The sequence below is a fragment of the Staurois parvus genome, unplaced genomic scaffold (genome assembly GCF_062004578.1).
Source record: "Staurois parvus isolate SC_StPar_1 unplaced genomic scaffold, SC_StPar_1.0 ptg000077l, whole genome shotgun sequence".
NCBI classification, from domain to species: Eukaryota; Metazoa; Chordata; class Amphibia; order Anura; family Ranidae; genus Staurois; species Staurois parvus.
Window position 1 is genome coordinate 2,190,279 of NW_028317873.1, and position 20,361 is coordinate 2,210,639.

Sequence of the window (20,361 nt, forward strand, 5' to 3'; positions counted from 1 at the left end):
ATAGTACTACCACCATTTATGCCATGTTTAATATTCATGTTTTATGTAACTTCTTGAGGGGATTATGTGTGTGTTTTTTTGATCAGCTCTAATGAAGAAGGGATCACCCTTCAAAATGCATTAGCTTTTACCTCCCCTTTGGATGAAATTTGCATGTGACCTGTAACCCTGTGTGGACTATGGTTATTTTATCCCTGTTTTATCACTACTCTTGTGAGTATATTTTTTTAATAAAAGTATTCATTTTTTACTGATGTAATGCGCAAGGTTGGTGCGCTCTCTCTTTTATCCTCTTCTACAGTTTTATCAAGCTTCCCCAGCTTCATGATAGAGCTGCATAACCTTTGATCAGCATTGGATGAACACATTGTTCGTTAAATAATCTTCCTTTGGTCTGAGTCCTTGAGTGCAGGAGATAGTGGATGTGTGTGATCTGTTGTGAATATAGTGTTTCTTTACCATAGAGAGGATCCTACAATCATCCTCCACTGTTGTCTTCCGTGGCCGTCCATGTCTTTTTATGTTGCTGAGCTCACCCGTGCTTTCTTCTTTCCTCAGAATGTACCAAACTGTTGATTTGGCCACTCCTAATGTTGCTGCTATCTCTCTGATGGATTTGTTTAGTTTTTGAAGCCTTACAATGGCCTGTTTTACTTGCATGGATATCTCCTTTGAACGCATAATGTAGGTGTAATGAACCACCTGGCAGGACCTCTAGCAACCCACAGGATAGGATTCCCCAGAGAGCGGAGTCTAAGTCCCAGTCTGATTGTTCACCAGTGCACCTGATGGTGGGGATGGACTTGGAGCAGCCCGAGACCAGGTTGCGGCCCCTGAGTACACCCACCTGTGGTAAAGGGGTCCGCCAGAGGTATCTGCAAGTTGAGAGCCTGATGTGAAGAGGCGGATGGGCCCGAGCAGGACGGATGGATGGATGAGCAGAAGCGTGGTCAGACAGGCCGAGTCGGTAACCGTGGGAGCAGCGAGGTACAAGGCAGCGGGCAGAGAATAGTCGGGTCACACGCCGGGTCAGTAACAGAAGATCAGATCCAATGGGGGGCATCCAAGAGGAGGTCAGGCAAGCCAGGGGTCAAAGCAGGAGAATACAGCACAGTCAGGGACAATCCGGGTCAGCAACGATCAAATAGCAAGGAGTACAGGAGCAGGAACACAGGATAGACCAAACGGCAATCAGTGTCAGCGCAGGGCGGATTTAAATACCGCGCCCTGCGCTGTCATTGGTGCCGCGGCCCCGAGTGCACATGCGCGAGTTCCGTCTCCGCCACGGCTGGCCAGGACCTAGTGCCCACACACCGGCGCTAGCTGGCACACTGCGCCTGCGCCGAGCTACATGCCGCAGCGGCCCCTGACAGTAGGTTCACAGTAATAGATTACAAATGCAAATACCACACTTAGAATCAACTCCAGACCTTTTACCTTCTTAACTGATGAAGAAATAATGAGGGAGTAGCCCACACCTGGCCATGTAACAGCTTTTGATTCAATTGTCCAATTACTTTTGGTGCCTTGAAAAAGGGGGGATGGCTAATCTTAAGAGCTGTAATTCCTAAACCTTTCCTCCAATTTGGATGTAAGATCCTTAAATTAAACCTGAGAGTGTGCACTTTCAGCCCATATCTATTATAGGAACTATAGCTTGAATATGTTTTGGTAAACACCTGAAAAAAACTAAAACTGTGCCCGTGTCCACATATATATGGACCTAACTGTAGTTTTATTAGCCATCATTATGAATGGATAAGAACCCTGAATTAGTCATTTCTAGTTCTGGCATTTGACATGTTCGATGAAAATAGATTAAAATGTATCATAATTGCATAGATTACCTCTTCTAAAGTGATTGATTCTGTTTGATCCCCTCAACATGAAGCGAGAGCCTGTCAGAATGGGTGTGCAGTCGCTCCCTGAGCTGAGCTGCCCATGCTTTCCCCGTTTGTCATACATTCTGCACACATAACTGAATGTGCTATTAACGAAAACACTTTTGTCAAATTAATTTTACTTGGTTAGATTGTCTAACCCTGTTAGATGCGTATGCATTTCACTTGTCAAAACGGTTCAGCAGCTCAAGTTGTTTGCACACTACTAATTTTATAAAAGGCAGAGATATTGCTTTGTTACTGCGTTCAATAACTACAAATTGTAAGAACTATAACTGCATAATAAGATAATCTGCGTATTTCTGTACAGCTCCTAATCACAGTAGAATTGTATTTAATTTCATTTAAAGAAAAGCATACATCTTGTAACATGTAGATGTCTAGACACAAAACAAAAGCTATCATAAAATATCTAAAAATATGTGCAGACTTGTGGAAAAGCCATGCCTTTAGGTGGGGATTTTACATGATGGAATATTTTGGGGAGTTTTCTAAGTGTTTTTTTTTTTTTAAATATTGCAATTTGTAATGCCATGTAATGCATAAACAAAATCATGATCTAACTATATAAATGCCACAGGACCTGGAAACAATTAAGCTCAATACTGCAAATACAAAATACTATTATAAAATACCATGGAACAGTTTTATAGAAGTGAATATCTAGTAGCTACAAATCATTCTCTTTAACACTTTTGTTTCTAGAAAAATTGCAGAGTGATTAACCACTTGACCTCCAGAGGATTTACCCCCCTTAATGACCAGGCCTCTTTTTGCTACTCGGCGCTGCACTAATTCAACTGATAATTGCGCGGTCATGCAATGCTGCACCCAAACGAAATTTACGTCCTTTTTTTCACACAAATAGAGCTTTTTTGCGGTGTAATTTGATCACCTGTGCGCTTTTTATTTTTCACGCTATAAACAAAAAAAGGCCAAAGATTTTGAAGAAAAACAATATTTTTTATTTTCAGCTATAAAAAATATATAGTAAACTCAAAGTTGGTTATAAATTTAGGACAAAATGTATTCTGCTCCATGTTTTTGGTAAAAAAAATCCCAATAAGTGTATATTGATTGCTTTGTGTGGAAGTTATAGCGTCTACAAACTATGGTATAAATACTGCAACTTACGCCATTTGTTTGCTATACAGCGCTGCTCTAGTTTAACGGACAATTGCGCGGTCATGCAATTTGGTACATAAATGAAATTTACATCCTTTTTTTCCCCACAAATTGAGCTTTCTTTCGGTGGTATTTGATCGCCTGTGCAGTTTTTATTTTTTGCGCTATAAAAAAAAAAGGCTGACAATTTTGAGAAAAAAAAAACAATATTTTGGACTTTTTGCTATAAAACATGTCCAGTAAAAAAAAATGCAAAAATCAAATTTAGTCATAAATTTCTGCCAAAATGCATTCTGCGACATGTCTTTGCTAAGCAAAAACCCCAATACGTGTAAATTAATTGGTTTACGTGAAAGTTATAGCATTTACAAATGGCTGGAAAGGTACTGGGATTTTTGGGGGTTTTTTATACTAATAATGGCGGCGATCAGCGAATTATGGCGGCGATCAGGGACTTATGGCAGCGACCAGCGACTTATGGCGGGACTGCGGGACTGCGGCGGACATTTTGACATTGGGGGGTATTGACTTGGGGTCACTGACATCCCCAAAAACACTAATACAGTGATCAGTGCAAAAAAAAAAAAAAAACTGACACTGTACTAATGGCAATGGGGAGGAAGGGGTTAACTTTATTTTGCAGGGAAGGGTTATAGGAGTGAGGGGAGTGTTTTACTAGGGGGCGGGGGTGTGTACTGGACGGGACAAGGCTGATCGAGAAAGAGAAACTGTTCTTTCTCGATCAGCTCATCCTCGAGCTGAGAAGGAAGTGACAGACAGCACAGCTACTGCAGCTGTGCTCTCTGTCACTGTTTGCCGCCGATCGCCGGGACATAGCCGCTAAGGAGCGGCTGTGACCCGGCGACTGACATCTGCGGCGGTGATCCGCAGGACAAATAGGGCTGCGGCGTGCCTCGCGCGCGCCCCCTATTTGTTTACAAAACACACGTCTTAAAACGTGGTTTTGCCTGTGAGTGCCGCCCTGCCGCCGTATATGTACAGTGGCTGGGCGGCATGCGGTTAAAGTGGAAAAAAGCCTAAGTTTAACAATTTTTAAAAACGCTGTTTCCCCTCTTCTCCTACCTATCCTGTTTAACCTGTAAAAAAAAAGAAATGGAAACTATATTTTTTGGATTAGCATCTCCAGCTCAGGGAGCGCTTGACAATGGCTGGAAATTCCGGGAGCCATGACATCACCCATAGGCTCCCAGGGCCCAGCTGTTGTTGGTGCTTCCTCCTCTCCCCTGCAGCAGCTGATCACTGACACAGGGAAGCCAGAGCTGCTGGATCTCATGACCAGAATGGAGAGGATTCAATATAGGTAAGTACACAAATATTTTCTATGGGAGAGGGAGCATTTTTAAGAATAGATATTATTAGACTTTTCTTCCTCTTTAATTTTATGGAACATTTGGAGTTAGGTGCAGAATCAACACCTTCAGTAGATATTTATGTGATCCAATGCAGCTGCTGGTGATAATAGCAAAGACAGCGATTTGTAGTTGCCTACAGGAATATTGTAGCAGGCTACAGAAGCAACTGTATAGCTAGCTACAAATCAGTAGACATAATAGGTAGAGAGGTGAACTGCTTAATTCTCTGCTACAAAGTAGCTTGTGGGGCATGACCTTGTTATGAGATAATAAGGCTTTCCATTTCCCTAGCGTAGTGTCCAGTAGGGCTCACTCTTCCCTGTCTACACCCAGTGTGGGGCATTGTATTATCTTTTTAGAGATTCTTGTAAAAAACATGCTGGCATGTTTAGTATTTGCAGTGTATGAATATACTGTCTGAGATCAACTGCTGAAATTTTTTGCAGATTTTGCTGCTTGGACCTTATGATACTGCTTCACAGGAAAGTGTCTGAGCATTTGTTTAGGAAAATGAACATTTTTCCAGACTACCAATTTTAGGTGCTTCTCACTTTGCCCCAGCCAGGGACAAATGTTGTGTAATTGTGCCATAGAAAAGCCCTAATTTCTGAACAAGCATTGGAGAGGGACTCATCAACACTTTCTCAGGGTTCTTTTCCACAGAATGATCTACTACATTCTTCAAGAAAAATCAGGACCGGTTACAGATCTTGTTTTCCACCTTAGAACCAGAGCATGAGGCGTGTGCACTGGAGCTTCTTCATTGCCCTGATACATTAGTCTAATCCCGGGTGGATAAAAATCAATGATTTTTTTTAAAAAATCAAACAAAAAAAATCGGATTTTTTTTATTTAAATCAGATTTTTTAAAATAAAATGCTTTTTGAGGAAAATATATTACCATCCAAAGGTTATTCCATCAGGAAATAAAGATTCGTTTTTTAATTATGTAGAATAAGGCTGTATATGTTTAATTTTTTTGGTAAATAAATTCCATGAATCCATTCACAATGTCATGCTCTTCCAGAGGTTTTTGTAAGATTATTGGGCAGTTTCTCTGCCTACAAGATATTATCACAGATGATTGGTTTACTTTTGCAGTTCTCAAAACTGAATTTGACTCGGCGGAGATCACATGCCTCTTCTTCACAGCAAAAATGTTATAACATGAACTGAGTTAAGAAAAAGACCTTCATCCTAACTTCTACAAACCTATGAATACAGAATCAACCCCTTCAGTGCCAAGTTTCAAGAAGTTCAGTGAATAGAATAGAAACAATATTTTTCTGATTGTTTGGAGTGGAATAGATCTGCAATAGAAGAAAGTGAAACTAAGTGTGAGGAGGAAGGGGCTGACAGTCTAAGGTTCTTAAAATATATATATTTTGTTTAGCCAAATTAGTTACCAAACATGGATGTTTAAGCAAATCACATATGCTGGAATGTTATTGTTTCAGTTGAATAAATCTATGTAAATTGTTATTATTAAGGGAATGATTATTTTTCTCCTTCCTAAGTACAACAGAAAAGTCCAAATATGAATGATTAACCTATTAAACTGGGGATAAAAAAACTAATATGAAAAGTTATTCTAAAAATCTTCATCTACTTGTATATTAAAGTTATACCAGCAAGAATTAGTCTTTATGTAGAAAACTAGGAATTAAATCAAACCTTACTGACTAGTGATTTAAATCGTGATTTAAATCGTGATTTAAATCAGTTTGATTTAAATCAAATCCACCCTGGTCTAATCAAGTATTTAATGGCATAACTCAAACCACACTGTACTTCAGCTCTCTTCTAACCTCCGAAAGATAAGTAATGGATAGTTCATGTTATGACAGGTTTGCTTTTCCTATATAATGTTTATAGATGTTATACACTCATATCACCTACTCTCCTCTCCTTTAGGCGCACCCTGAAAACCCACCTCTTCAGGGAAGCCTACCCCGCCCCCTGCTAATTGCCGATCTCCTCCACTCTTCCTACCACTCCATCCCCCACAGCTATCTCCTCCTGTGCCACCATCCCCTCCCTCCTAGATTGTAAGCTCCAAGGAGCAGGGCCCTCGAACCCCTCGTGTATCGCATTGTATTGTTACTGTACTGTCTCATGTATTGTCTCCCATTGTAATGTACAGCGCTGAGCGAACTGTTGGCGCTTTATAAATACTGTATAATAATAATAATAATAATAATAATACACAACCGTTATTCCTTAAGAACATGATAGAGCAGCCTTTCTCCACCTCTTTAAAATTGAGGAACCCTTAAATAACTTCCTGGTCTCCAACCAGGAAACCACTGCTAACAATTACTGTACTATATCTACAGCTAAATGTACATTAGTGTGGTGGTCAGTAAGAAAAATGTTTCTTAGATTGTTGGTCAGTGGTTATCTGAGAGACAGAAATTGCTCATTGATAATGAAACCCCTGGAAGCCTCTGGAGGAAGCCTAAGGTACCACAGATAGGCTGCGCTAGAGCATTCCCACATGATAGCTCCCATAACAGTGGCTTTTGATGTTGAAAAGTTACCACTAAACAATCAAAAGGCTGAGAATGAAGCTACAACCTTTTAACCACTAGGGGACCGCCCACAGTACATTTACTGCGGCAAAGCGACCCCTGTAGGCAGGATCACATTTATAAACGTCATCCTGTTTACATGGTAGGGGACACAAGCGAGGCGCGTGACCACCCTGCCCACGGGTGATCAGTGCCGCGGGTGTCAATCACTGGGTCCCGGTCAGTGTTTACCCGCCGGATCCCGGCAATTGCTGGCAAACACTGACACGGAGCACAGCTGCATTGTTTTCAATGCAGCTCTGCTCCCTGTCAGTTTCCAGCACACTGTTCCGGAGAGCAGAGCTTAGCTTTCCAGGACAGTGTGTTCCTGTGAAGTACACCCCCCCCCCCGCCCACTAGTTAAACACTATCCTCACACAGTTAACCCTTTGATTGCCTAAACATGTTAACCCCTTCCTCCCCAGTGCCATTAGTACAGTGTCAGTGCTTTTTGTTTGCACTGATCACTGTATTGGTGTCACAGGGGATGTCAGTGACCCCCAGTCAGTTCCCCCCAGTGTGTGAGAAATAAATCATTTAAATGGCAACTTTGTGTAAAAAAAAAAATCTTTCATGGACTCAATATGCCTCTCGGCAGATAGTTTAGGGTGTCTACTTTCTGAAAAGGGGTCATTTGAGGGGGCAGTCAGAAAGTAAAAGCTGTGTAAATTCCATTATCTATACCATAGTTTGTAGACGCTATAACTTTCACACAAAGCAATAAACATACACTTATTGGGATTTTTTAACCAAAAACATATAGCAGAATACATTTTGGCCTAAATTTATAAAATTTTATTTTTTGGATATTTTGTATGACAGAAATGAGAAAATAACGTTTTTTTTCAAAAAAATTTCTTTTGTTTATAGCGCCAAAAATAAAAAGTGCACAGGCGATCAAATACCACCGAAAGAAAGCTCTATTTGTGTGAAAAAAAGGACATACATTTAATTTATGTATCGTATTGCATGACCGCGCAATTGTCCATTAAACTAGCGCAGCACTGTATAGCAAAAAAATGGCGTAAATTGCAGTATCTATACCATAGTTTGTAGACACTATAACTTCCACACAAAGCAATCAATATACACTTATTGGGATTTTTTTACCAAAAACATGGAGCAGAATACATTTTGGCCTAAATTTATAACTAACTTTGAGTTTACTATATATTATTTATAGCCGAAAATAAAAAATATCATTTTTCTTCAAAATGTTCTGTCTTTTTTTGTTTATAGCACGAAAAATAAAAAGTGCACAGGTGATCAAATACCACCAAAAGAAAACTTTGTGTGAAAAAAAGGATCTAAATTTAGTTTGGGCACAGCATTGCATGACCGCGCAATTATCAGTTGATTTAGTGCAGTGCCAATTAGCAAAAAGAGGCCTGGTCATTAAGGGGGGTAAATCCTCTAGAGGGCAAGTGGCTAATGACTGCATCATTTCTATTATAACATTTTTCAAACAGGTAATTTTTCTCCTTCACTGATGTGCGTTGATGAGGCAGCACTGATGGGCACTGATAGGCAGCACTGAAGGGCAGTGATAGGCAGCACTGATGAGGTGGCACTGATAGGCAGCACTAATGAGGTGTCACGGATAGGCGGCACTGATAGGCGACACTGATGATGGGTACTGATAGACAGCACTGATAGGTGGCACTGACTGGCGGCACTGCTGGGCACTGACTGGCACAACCACTGGGCACTGACTGGTGCCACTGACTGGCAGCACTTCTGGGCTGCACTGATGGGCACTGGTGGGCACAGGTGGGTGCACTGGTGGGCACAGGTGGGTGGAGCTAGTGGGCGCACTGCTGGGCACAGGTGGGCGGAACTTGTGGGTGGCACTGCTGGGCACCGATCATCAGGGCACTGATCATCAGTGCCCTGATGATCGGTGCCAATCGCTGCTCTAACAACTGCTGGTTCTCTGCAGTACTTTCCTCACGATCTGACAGTGTGAGGAAAGTGCAGCCAAGAACCGGCAATTGCATTTCCCGGTGATCAGCGTGTCATTGGACACGACTGATCACATGGTAAAAGGCCGCTGTGATTGGCCTTTTACCACATCACGTGATCAGCTGTGTCCGTAGGACACAGCAATCACGTAGATCGCTGGGTTCACGCCATATGACGCCCACCCACAAGTGGCCGGCCGCAGTGCAGCCATCATTCGGCTATCTGCGGTCGGCAAGTAGTTAAATATTAGCATAACTACAAGGGATACAGAGACACAGAAAACCAAGAAATATAATTCAGCCATATATTAATTCCATGTCATTTAACATCTAATATCATTAAAATCTGCTAGATTAACCACTTTGCCTCTCACCCCTGTTCACCGTATATGGAAATTTTTCCATTTCTGCTGTGGGCCTGTTTATTCAGCAATAACGTTGTCATTACTTAAGATAAAAATGTAATACATATATTGTTATAAAAGACAAACAAGGTTTTCTTTTCATGAATATTGTCTTGCAACATTTTTTTTGCAATCCTTATACAATTAAACACAACAAACTGCACTTTTTCTTTGAGTAGTGTTAGTTTAAAAATAAATAGTATTACTGCACATAAAAAGTGCATATTTTATTCTGTAATTTGTCCTGTTTAAAATGACACTAAAATTATGATTCTAGTACAGAGCATTGAAAAGGTATTTACAAATTAAATAAAGTTGTTTTTTTTCTTTCAATTTTGCGCTTTTTTAAATGTGAAATTTGTAAATATATTTTAAAGTTGTAAAAATATTAATGAACAAAACAAATACAAAAAAGTTAAAATATTATTAGTTAACAAAATAGAAACAAACAAACAAAAAAATCAGTAAGAAAATAAAGATTGAATGGAAAAGGAGAATAGAGAGTTAATTAGGGCTGATTAGAGTAAACTGTTAAACAGAGGAACACTTAATTAAAAAAAAAACATTTTTTACTTGTCATGTTGCTTTTAGTGACTTCATCTGCAGATCTAATTTTGTCCTTTTGATCTATAGATGAATTAACAGAAAGATACAAAATGAAACAAATGTTTCTTTGTATGTTTCTGAATTCATGGTTGAGCAATGTTGTTGATAAACATTGCCAGACTGCTTTTTTTTTTACAGCTGCAGCTGTCAGAACTTTCTGTGTACTCAGCAATGGTGCTTTGATTAACCGCTTCCCAACCATGCTACAGCCGAAAGATGGCTACAGTGCATTTGTCTAGTTCTGGGAGGGAGTCCATGGACGTCCTCCCAGAACGCACCCTCTTCGCGCCCCCAGCGGCATGCACCTGGTGCTGTTGGTGATCACTGTCCTACGGACACAGCTGATCACGTGATAAGGTAAAAGGCCAATCACAGCTGCCTTTTACCACATGATCAGCTGTGTCCAATGACACAGTAGATCACAATGTAAATACAGTTACCAGTTATCGGCTGCACTTTCCTCACTCTGTTACAGTGTGAGGAAAGTACTGCCGATAACCGGAAAATATGACAGGGGAGATCTGCACTAATTATCAAGGCACTGATGATCAGTGCCCTGATTATCAGCTGTGCCCAGCAGTGCCACCCATCAGTGCCCAGAAGTGCCACCCATCAGAGCCCAGCAGTGTCACCCATCAGTGCCTAGCAGTGCCTCCCAGCAGTGTCTCCAGCAGTGCCACTCATCAGTGCCACGCAGCATCGTCGCCTATCAGTGCTGCCCGGCAGTGCTGCCCATTAGTGCCCATCAGTGCCACCAGTCAGTGTTGTCTGCCAGTGCCTCCAGTCAGTGTTATCAGTCAGTGACAGCCATCAGTGCCGCTTATCAGTGCCCATCATTGCTGCATATCAGTGCATCATCAGTGCCTCCTCATCAATGCCCATCAGTGCTGCCTCATCAGTGCCACCTATCAGTGCCACCTCACTAATGCACATCAGTGAAGGAGAAAAATTACCTGTCTGCAAAATTTTATAATAGTAACAAAGAAAAACTTTTCTTTTTAATTTTTTGCTCTTTTTACATTTAGAGTGCAAAAAATAAAAACCACAGTGGTGATTAAATACCACCAAATGTAAGCTCTATTTGTGTGAAAACAAATTATAAAAATTTCATATGGGTACAGTGTTGCATGACTGTGCAATTGTCATTTAAAGTGCGGCAGCACTGAAAGCTGAAAATTGGCCTGGGCAGAGTGGGGGGGGGGGGGAGTGCCCAGTAGGCAAGTGGCTAATCAGAGCTGAATTGCCATGTACTGGGACAGGGGAGGTCCTGGCAACATGGCATAATGATTTGGCGTGTTACTCATGGCCTGTGTACAACGATGACATTTTTCCAGCATGTCTAACACGTCCAGGGGCGGACTGACAACTCATGGGGCCCCCGGGCAATAGGGGATCATGGGGACCCCATGTCCTCGCTCACACCCAAAAAAGCCTATGAAAAAAACAATGAAAGGTACCAGGGGCATCTCATGCGGCCCCCTACTGACCCCGGGCCCTCGGGCAGTGCCCGAGTGCTCGAATGGTCAGTCCGCCCCTGAACACGCCCATAGTCTGCAACTGGTTAAGGAAGATGTTGATAAAAAAATATTTCGTCTGGTTATGTGTTCATTTCAAATTGTTAATTGTGTTTTTAAATGCACTCAATGTAAGTGCCAGAATATATCTCGCTGTAATCTGCTAAGCAGGAAGGGTCAGCAATCGGTCCATAATAATTCAATGAACAGTGCTGACATTCTGACACTATAAACTAGTGATCAAAGTATGACAGAGCCTAAGCATAGAAGAGAAACATTCCATCACTAGCCCCATTCACACCTTGGCATTACATGAATGTGCACAAAACAAAATGTGTGTTTCTGCAATCTGGGTTCCTGGAAACTCACAAAAAATGTGCCAAAATGTGTACTACTCTTGTGGTGCCTTTAATTCTTAATGGTACCCCGAACTCAGGTAGCAGTCACACCTTTTGTCGCACATAAAAGGAGCTAAAATACACATTTCAAAAAGTGCAGAGACTACTTTGGTGCCTTTGTCTCACCAATTCAAGTAATTGGGGGTGCCCAGTGGTGTATATAGTTTACGTGCTGCCCTAGGCAACACTAAAATCAGGCGCCCAGCACCCCTTTCAAAACCACCCCTGGGCTCTCCCAGAGACCATCACCACCATACCCCTTCATCCCACCGCTTCTGCCACCACTGACCAACACACATCTACCCACAGCCCCCCCCGCGACCACCTGATTTATGGATTCACCTTAACATCTGCAATGAAAGAAGCAGCCGACCCTCCCCGCACTCTCCAGTAGTGTTCAGCCTCCTTCGGATCTTATGGCGAGGCTGACCAGGTCCCCATCCCTGCCACTTGTGTCTCTTCTTCCAGGGGCGGCACTGCCCCCCTGAAAATTGCCTCCCTAGGCAAACGCCTTGTTTGCCTTGTGGTTAATACTCTGCTGGGGGTGCCATGTGCTGTCATGCGATAAGCATTCAAAAAAAATGTGATGCACAGGTATGAATGAGGCCTAACGTAGCTATACTTTCAGTCATGGTTGCCTGGATCACAAGAGTGGCTGAACAGAAATACAAACCCTATGGCAGGTAAAACAATCCACATAGATGTATTTCAACTGTTTATTTAGCTGATTGTTGCTTTTTAGCTTTAAACTTGCAGTGTGCAAAATTATTATTGACCTTCTGCACTATCTTAGTGTATAGTTAGGGTTGCACCAATACCGGTATTGATATCGGTGCCGATACTAAGTATTTGCATGAGTATCAGTACTCGTGCAAATGCTCCGATACTAACAATCGATACCTTCAGGTTTGGTTCTTTCAGCTGTCAACAGGATTCCCCCGCTGACAGCTGAAATTTAAACAAAAAATTGCCGGCAATTACACTCTTCAACAAATTTTTATTTTTTGCCAGTTTTGGAAACAAAAGGATCCATTTCTTAATGAATTTCACATTCTGAGTTCAAATATAACAATGAAATTTGTCAATTGGCTCTAGTTTTTCTGTAAACGGAAAGTTTTCTACTATAGGCGTAATGACTACATAATGCACAATAATTATATAGATAGATGTCTTTCCACAAATATAAAGCAAGTGATATTGACTACATAACAAAGCCTAAATGACATAATATATTGCATAGGATTACCAAGAACAATTATAGCCATAAGCTAAGTTGAATCATTTTAATACTTAGGATTCTCACTAGTTTTGTCTTCAGTTTGTGTCGGTTTTGCTTCTCTTGGCTTTTCTCTTGTATTCGAGGAAAGGGCTATCTCTTACAACTGTCCAGCAATAGTCAGCAAGCATTGATGGGCTCCATTTACCTTGATATCTTCTTTCCATAGCTGCAATGTCTTGATGGAAGCGCTCTCCGTGTTCATCACTCACTGCTCCACAGTTTGGTGGGAAAAAATCCAGATGCGAATGTAGAAAATGAATTTTTAGAGACATGTTGCAACCCAGATTTCTGTAAGTCTGGATGAGTTTTTCTACCACTTTATTGTAGTCTGGTGTTTTATTGTTTCCAAGAAAATTTGATGTCACTGATACAAATGCTGTCCAGGCAGCCTTTTCCTTTCCACGCAACAGAGAAAGAAACTCATCATCATGAATAAGTTTACGAATCTGTGGCCCAACAAAGACTCCTTCATTTATTTTTGCAGCACTAAGTGCTGGAAATTTGCTAATCAGGCACTTGAAACCTGCTTTATTCTTGTCCATTGCCTTAACAAAGTTTTTCATTAATCCCAACTTGATGTGTAATGGAGGTAATAAGATCTTATTGCTGTCTACAAGCGCTGGATAGTTAACATTTTTTTCTCCAGGCTGCAATGACTGGCGTAATGGCCAGTCTCTTTTGGCATAGTGCATTTCTCTCGCACGACTGTCCCACTCACAGAGGAAGCAGCAGTACTTAGTATATCCACCTTGAAGTCCAAGTAGGATAGCAATCACCTTCAGGTCACCACAAATCGACCATTGATGTTCATCATAGTTGATGCACCTTAAAAGCTCTTTCAAGTTTTCATAAGTTTCTTTCATTGAAACTGCGTAAGCAACTGGAACTGACAGCAGCTGATTGCCATTATGGAGCAAAACAGCTTTAAGACTCGCCTTTGAAGCATCAATGAACAGCCTCCACTCATCGGGATCATAGCATACGCCGATGGCTGAGATTAAACCATGAACATTGTTACATACAGCAATATCACCTTCCTGGACGAAGAATGGTATCAGATCTTTCTGACGATGACGGTAGAAAGACGTACGAACATCACTTGCTAGGAGATTCCACTGTTGTAGTCTTGACCCCAAAAGCTCTGCCTTGTTCTTCGGAAGATCCAGGTCTCTGATAAGATCGCTCAATTCCACTTGTGTAATGAGGTGTGGTTCAGTGGGTGTGGATGGAAGAAAGTCTGGGTCATATGAGGTTGACGGTTGATGACTACACGCTTCAGGTTCTTCCTCACTTGACTCAACCACGAAGGATTCTGGTGCTTTAGGAATTGGTAGCCCCTCTCCATGAGGAACTGGACGTATTGCCGATGGAATATTTGGATAGTGCACAGATAACTTTTTCTTCTTATTTAGCCCTTTTACAATTGGAGACACCATACAAAAGTAACAATTACTAACATGATCTGTTGGCTCTCTCCAAATCATTGGCACAGCGAAAGGCATAGATGCCTTTTTTCCATTCAACCATTGCTCCAGTGCCGTCCCACAAGAATTGCAGCATATATGTGGTGCCCAGCTCTTGTCCTGGTCTCCTATCTTGCAGCCAAAATACAAGTTGTAGGCTTTCTAATTCATTCCTGTTATCCTCCTTTTTTGTGAGATAAAAGTTATTTCACCGCAGATATAGCAGAAATTATCTGCTTTATTCACACAAGTTCGAGGCATTACTGAGTAGCCTATATAAGCATAAAACGAAATGTAAATACGCTGTCGAACTACAATCAGCTACAGATACTGCAGCTTTTATGCAGTGAAGTGATGCAATTAAAGGCTAATATTGCATCATCTCAGTATACATGTAATTTTCTATTGGTCACCAGTATCAATTGCGCAATATGCAGCTGAAGTTGCATCATAATTTTGAATGGCTTACGTCATTAGATGGGTGAATATATCATGGAAAATAGAGCCAATCAACATTTTTTAGGGTCATTTTCATTTTCAGCACCCCAAAATTATGTAAGATTAGCTAATTTTATGCCCAAAACTTTTTACCTGTTGAACAGTGTTATCGGTTGTTAAGGAGGGAGGCCGCCGCATCCTTAACCAATGTCATTTCAACTGTTAGCGGGATTCCCCTGCAGACAGCTGAACTGTAAAAAAGGAATGCCAGCAATAGTTATCTATCCATCTGAGCAATCCTCAATCCTCTGTTAGCTCCTGTGCTACATGGGGCAGAGAGCACTGTAAAGTCCTGTGTACAGAAGAAGCAGAGAGCTCAGTCCGCACTTCCCGCGCTTTCTATTCCTCTCTGTTCTCTTTCCGACAAGTCCTCCATTGGTAGGATGCAGTCAGGCGGCCAGCTCAGCTTTCTGTTTTGCCAGTAAGGGTACAGAGAGGAGCAGAGAGCGGGAGAGGTGCAGGCTGAGCTCTTTGCCTCATGTTGCACAGGAGCAAAGAGAGGATGAGGATTGCTCAGATCTGAATGTAGAGGAAAGAGAGTATCTGGGGGGGGGGGGGGAGAAAGAGCACAACCCACACTCCCTCCTAGCTCTCTCCCCCTCCCTGATGTTACTACTGTAGGGACAGAATTTGTGTTTGGAAGAGGGGAGATTTGGGGGGGGGGGAGTTGTGCTAGGTGGGGGATTTGGGGGGGTTCTGCTAGGAGGGTGGATTTAGGGGGGTAGAGCTAGGAGGAAGGATTTAGAGCGGTTGTGCTAGGAGGGGGAATTTGGGTCGGGGGTTGTGCTAGGAGGGGGTATTTAGGGGGGTTGTGCTAGGAGGGGGGATGGGGGGGATTTGTGCTAAGAGGGGGGATTTTGGGGGGAGGGAGGTTTACAACCTACAGACAACTGAACTTACAGAGTACATTTTAGGGCTTGTTCACACCAAGTGCAGTGCACGAATATGTGAAATTGGGTGTTTTCCTGTAATGCACAAAAATGTGCTGCCTTTTGCAGACATGCGTGGGTGCCATTCATTCTTAATCCTCTACCACTCCAATTTAACACTCCAACTCCCTAACTCCCCTCCCCACCACCTAAACCACCTCTCTACCTACTCTTCCTAGGCATTAAGTATTGGTAATCAGTACCAGTACTTTAAAAAAAAGTTTTCATACTCAGTGTATCCTTAGTTATGGTTAAATGAGAGAATCTTGTCACATGAATAAACTAATTGTGCAATATCGTGACGGAAGCTCCAACTTTTAATCTAACAGGAGATCATCTACCATGATTTAACATGAAAGGAATGCAAAGGGATAGCATGCAGCCATGCTATGTCATGCCATTCAGTGCAGGTTTGGTATTATTTTTTTTAGTTAAATAGTGTTAAATCATGTAATCTATTGCATGAACAGTTTTTTTCTCTTTTTAAAGATATTGGATATAGTAAATATATTATGGATTTCTGGCTCCAGATAAAGGGGATTGTAGCCGTATTAGTGCATTTGCGTCAGAAGCAATTGAGTACTGTCCGTGATACTTTTTTTATTTGCACTAACGTACAATTTTGAGGACAAGCTTTCGGGGTATGTCCCCTTCTTCAAGGTCCAAGCAGTACTATTACAAATCACAAAGTTTAAGCAGAATGTTAGAAGGGATGAAAAAAAAAAAAGGCTACAGATAAGATACAGCAAAAGGAGGGGGGGAGGGGGGATACTACACTCACACAGAGGGAGTCAAGCTAGCTAATAGTCATAAAACTGTCGGCTAATGGTTGAGGAATCCCATGTCCAAGTTAAGGCCGTTATCTCTTGTGTCAAATAGAATTACCATTCTTAGTTCAAAAGTTTTTCTTTCCTGAATGGATTTGAATTTTCCTTTCAGAACTAAAACATTGAGGTCTTCCATAGTGTGGCCTAGTTGTGTGAGATGGTGTCCCACAGGTGTGCAGAGGACATCTTCTTTATGTTCCTTGATGGTATGTCTGTGCAGATTCATCCTTGTTTGCAACTTCTGTAATAATAAAAAAAGTATTACGGACAGTACTCAATTGTTTCTGGCTCCGGATAGAAAAATATCTATATAACCCCTCAGCAGGGGCGGACTGACCATTTGGAAACTCGGGCACTGCCCGAGGGCCCAGGGTCAGTAAGGGGCCCCATGAGATGCCCCTGGTACCTTTTTCATAGGCTTTTTTGAGTTTGGGTAAGGACACAGGGGCCCCATGATCCCCTATTGCCCGGGGGCCCCATGAGTTGTCAGTCCGCCCCTGCCACCTCAGATTATATTGGTAAAAACATCTCTAAGAGACCATAACTGATAAGAACCTGCAAAGTGAATTAGAGTCTTCTGGCAAAGAAATACACTGGTGGTACCAGTTATAGTGGGAGGCCTTGATGCAGTCCATAAAAGACTTTGGACAATGACAGATTCACCATCCATCAGCTGCATTACACTGTCCGCAACCTGCATCAATATTTTTGTATATCCAGCAGCCTAGGGAAAGTTACAATGCTTGGAGGAGGAAAAAAAATCTAGTCATTAATATCTGCTCAACTTGTAATAATGTAGCAATAATAACAATTAGATGTACAATAATTATGTGAAAAAAAAAATCTTAGTGTTTGCTCAGACATGTACAATTTCATAGATCTGTGAATGTTTTTATTACTTTGGGTACAATTATTTGCTGGGTAGCGTGTGCTATAATTGCGCAAGTCTACATGGTCAGGGGGTCTCATGGGGCCCCCAGGCAATAGGGAATCATGGGGCCCCTGTGTCCTTGCCCAAACTCAAAAAAGCCTATGAAAAAGGTACCAGGGGCATCTCATGGGGCCCCCTACTGACCCCGGGCCCTCGGGCAGTGCCTGAGTTTCCAAATGGTCAGTCCGCCCCTGTACATGATGCATTGTTTTCAGTGGGAATGTGAAGTCAATTAGAAAATTGATATTTTTTTAGATATAATCCTTATTAGTTTTCTATGATACTTAATATTTTACCATGTTTGCATATGGAGGACCTTGTATGAAATGACCGGATTTACTTACAGATGTGTGTGTAGGATGTTCATGTATCGACTACAACGCATATGCAAGGGTTTTCTATTGTATGTACACTCCAGTGTCTGAACATAAGCTGTGGTGTACCTAAAATAAAAATATGGTTTTCTTTAATGCTTTTGAATTATGAACAAATTGAAGAGTGTTTCAAGGAGAAGACATACCGGCTTTAATCAAATACTGCTAATATTACATTGATTACCTTCTACTGCACAGAAGTCATGCATACATCATGTTTTGGGACTTCTTAAGAGACAAGGTTGTTGTCAACAAGCTCCTGTCGAAGTGCTGAAAGATCACAATAATGTGTGGTGGATAGATAAGTGTCTGACAGGGGCGGACTGACAACTCATGGGGCCCCCGGGCAATAGGGGATCATGGGGCCCCTGTATCCTTGCCCAAACTCAAAAAAGCCTATGAAAAAGGTACCAGGGGCATCTCATGGGGCCCCCTACTGACCCCGGGCCCTAGTTTCCAAATGGTCAGTCCGCCCCTGGTGTCTGATGAGTTTTCCTAATTCTTTCTTAATGTGTTTCAGAAAAAAAGGCTCCTATCCTTCATCAGGAAAACATAGCAACGTGCACTGAACACAGATGATATGTATTATACATGTTACTATGTTTTCCTGATGAAACGCGTTGAATGTAAGGAATAAGGAAATTTATCAGCTGTTTCAACCCACATTTATCCTCCATGTAATACTGGCTTCTTTCAGCATCTTGTTTGCTGTTACGCACATCTGTGAATCACTGCCAGTTGCAGGACGAGTGATGCCATATTAGTAGTATTCAACTGATAGATGGAAGTCTAGTCTTAGATGTCCTTTAACCTTTGTGCATGCTTTAGATACTGTTAACCTTTTGTTAAGGATCACGATGACTGCCGAAGGTGCACAGCTACTTTTTGCAAGACAATACTCAAGTGCTAACTTACCAAATGTGTCTACTGTCATAATGCACATGCCATATGAGAAGAAAACCACATCAGTTGAGCATATCTGCCATGTTAACTGTGTGCATTTCAAAAGAATAGGAAGGTATAAAACCAACATTATGTGGATTTTTAATACACACACCAAATTGAGACCTCACCATACACATTAACCATCAGTCAGGGGCGGACTGTCAACTCATGGGGCCCCCGGGCAATAGGGGATCATGGGGCCCCTGTGTCCGTGCACAAATTCAAAAAAGCCTATGAAAAAGGTACCAGGGGCATCTCATGGGGCCCCCTACTGACCCCAGGCCCTCAGGCAGTGCCAGAGTTTCCAAATGGTCAGTCCACCCCTGCCATCAGTGTAAGATCAGCTTGATAGTTTAACTGGATCTTGATCATGGGTGAAAGCATATAAAGGGGCCATTCCAATTGCATCCTCATGGCTCATACATCTCATTGTTGTATATTTTCTTTAGTAATTTTAAAGCATACATTTAGCAACATTTCCTGGTTAAAAGACAGCATAATATAACAGCATTACGTATAAATACCCATGACTAATAATAATGTTTTTTTTTTTTTTACAGCTTGTGGCCAATGCTATTCTTTTTGTCAGTGTGAATTTGTCCGGGGTCTTCGTGCGGATTTTGACAGAAAGGGCCCAGAGAAAAGCATTCCTTCAGGCCAGAAACTGCATTGAGGACAGACTCAGGCTAGAGGACGAAAATGAAAAACAGGTCAATTAAAAATTTCTGTCAGCTTGTGTAGTATTACACATTAGTGTTGAAGTTTTTATGGATTGTTTCACTTCATACATTAATTATTATTGTGTGTGTATATATATATATATATATATATATATATATATATATGCGTGTGTTTGATAAATCTATATTTTATTTTCAATTTATTATTAATATCTGCTTTATTTTAAAGGATTAAGTACACAAGTGAAATTGTTATGTATACATGATATATATGTAAGCAAGGAAGGATAGAGACACTCAGGTCTTGCAGCAGAATTAAAGCAAACAGCAAATGTTTTATTGTGTCTGACATTTCAATGGGCTTAGCCCATCTTTATCAAGACACAATAAAATGTTTGCTGTTCATTTTAATTCTAATGCTGCAAGACCTGACTGCCTCAACTTTCACTTGTTTATTTACTGATTACATGACTGCAGTGCACCACCAGATATTGAAAAGGGTGCCCTTTTCTTCCCCCACAATGCCAAATTTTTAGACACCCAAAGGAAAAACTGAGCTTCTCTAGCGTTCTGTACCAACTTG

The 20,361-nt window shown here is 41.5% G+C and overlaps 1 protein-coding gene across 1 annotated transcript in view; it reads left to right on the plus strand.

Annotated features, from left to right (window-relative positions):
* ADCY1 (adenylate cyclase 1) overlaps positions 1 to 20,361 on the plus strand; it is a 380,962-nt gene that overhangs the window by 105,192 nt on the left and 255,409 nt on the right. Inside the window, exon 2 of the mRNA XM_089669441.1 lies at positions 19,659 to 19,808. Coding sequence (XP_089525567.1) covers positions 19,659 to 19,808 — 150 coding nt within the window. The remainder of the gene's footprint in view (positions 1 to 19,658; positions 19,809 to 20,361) is intronic.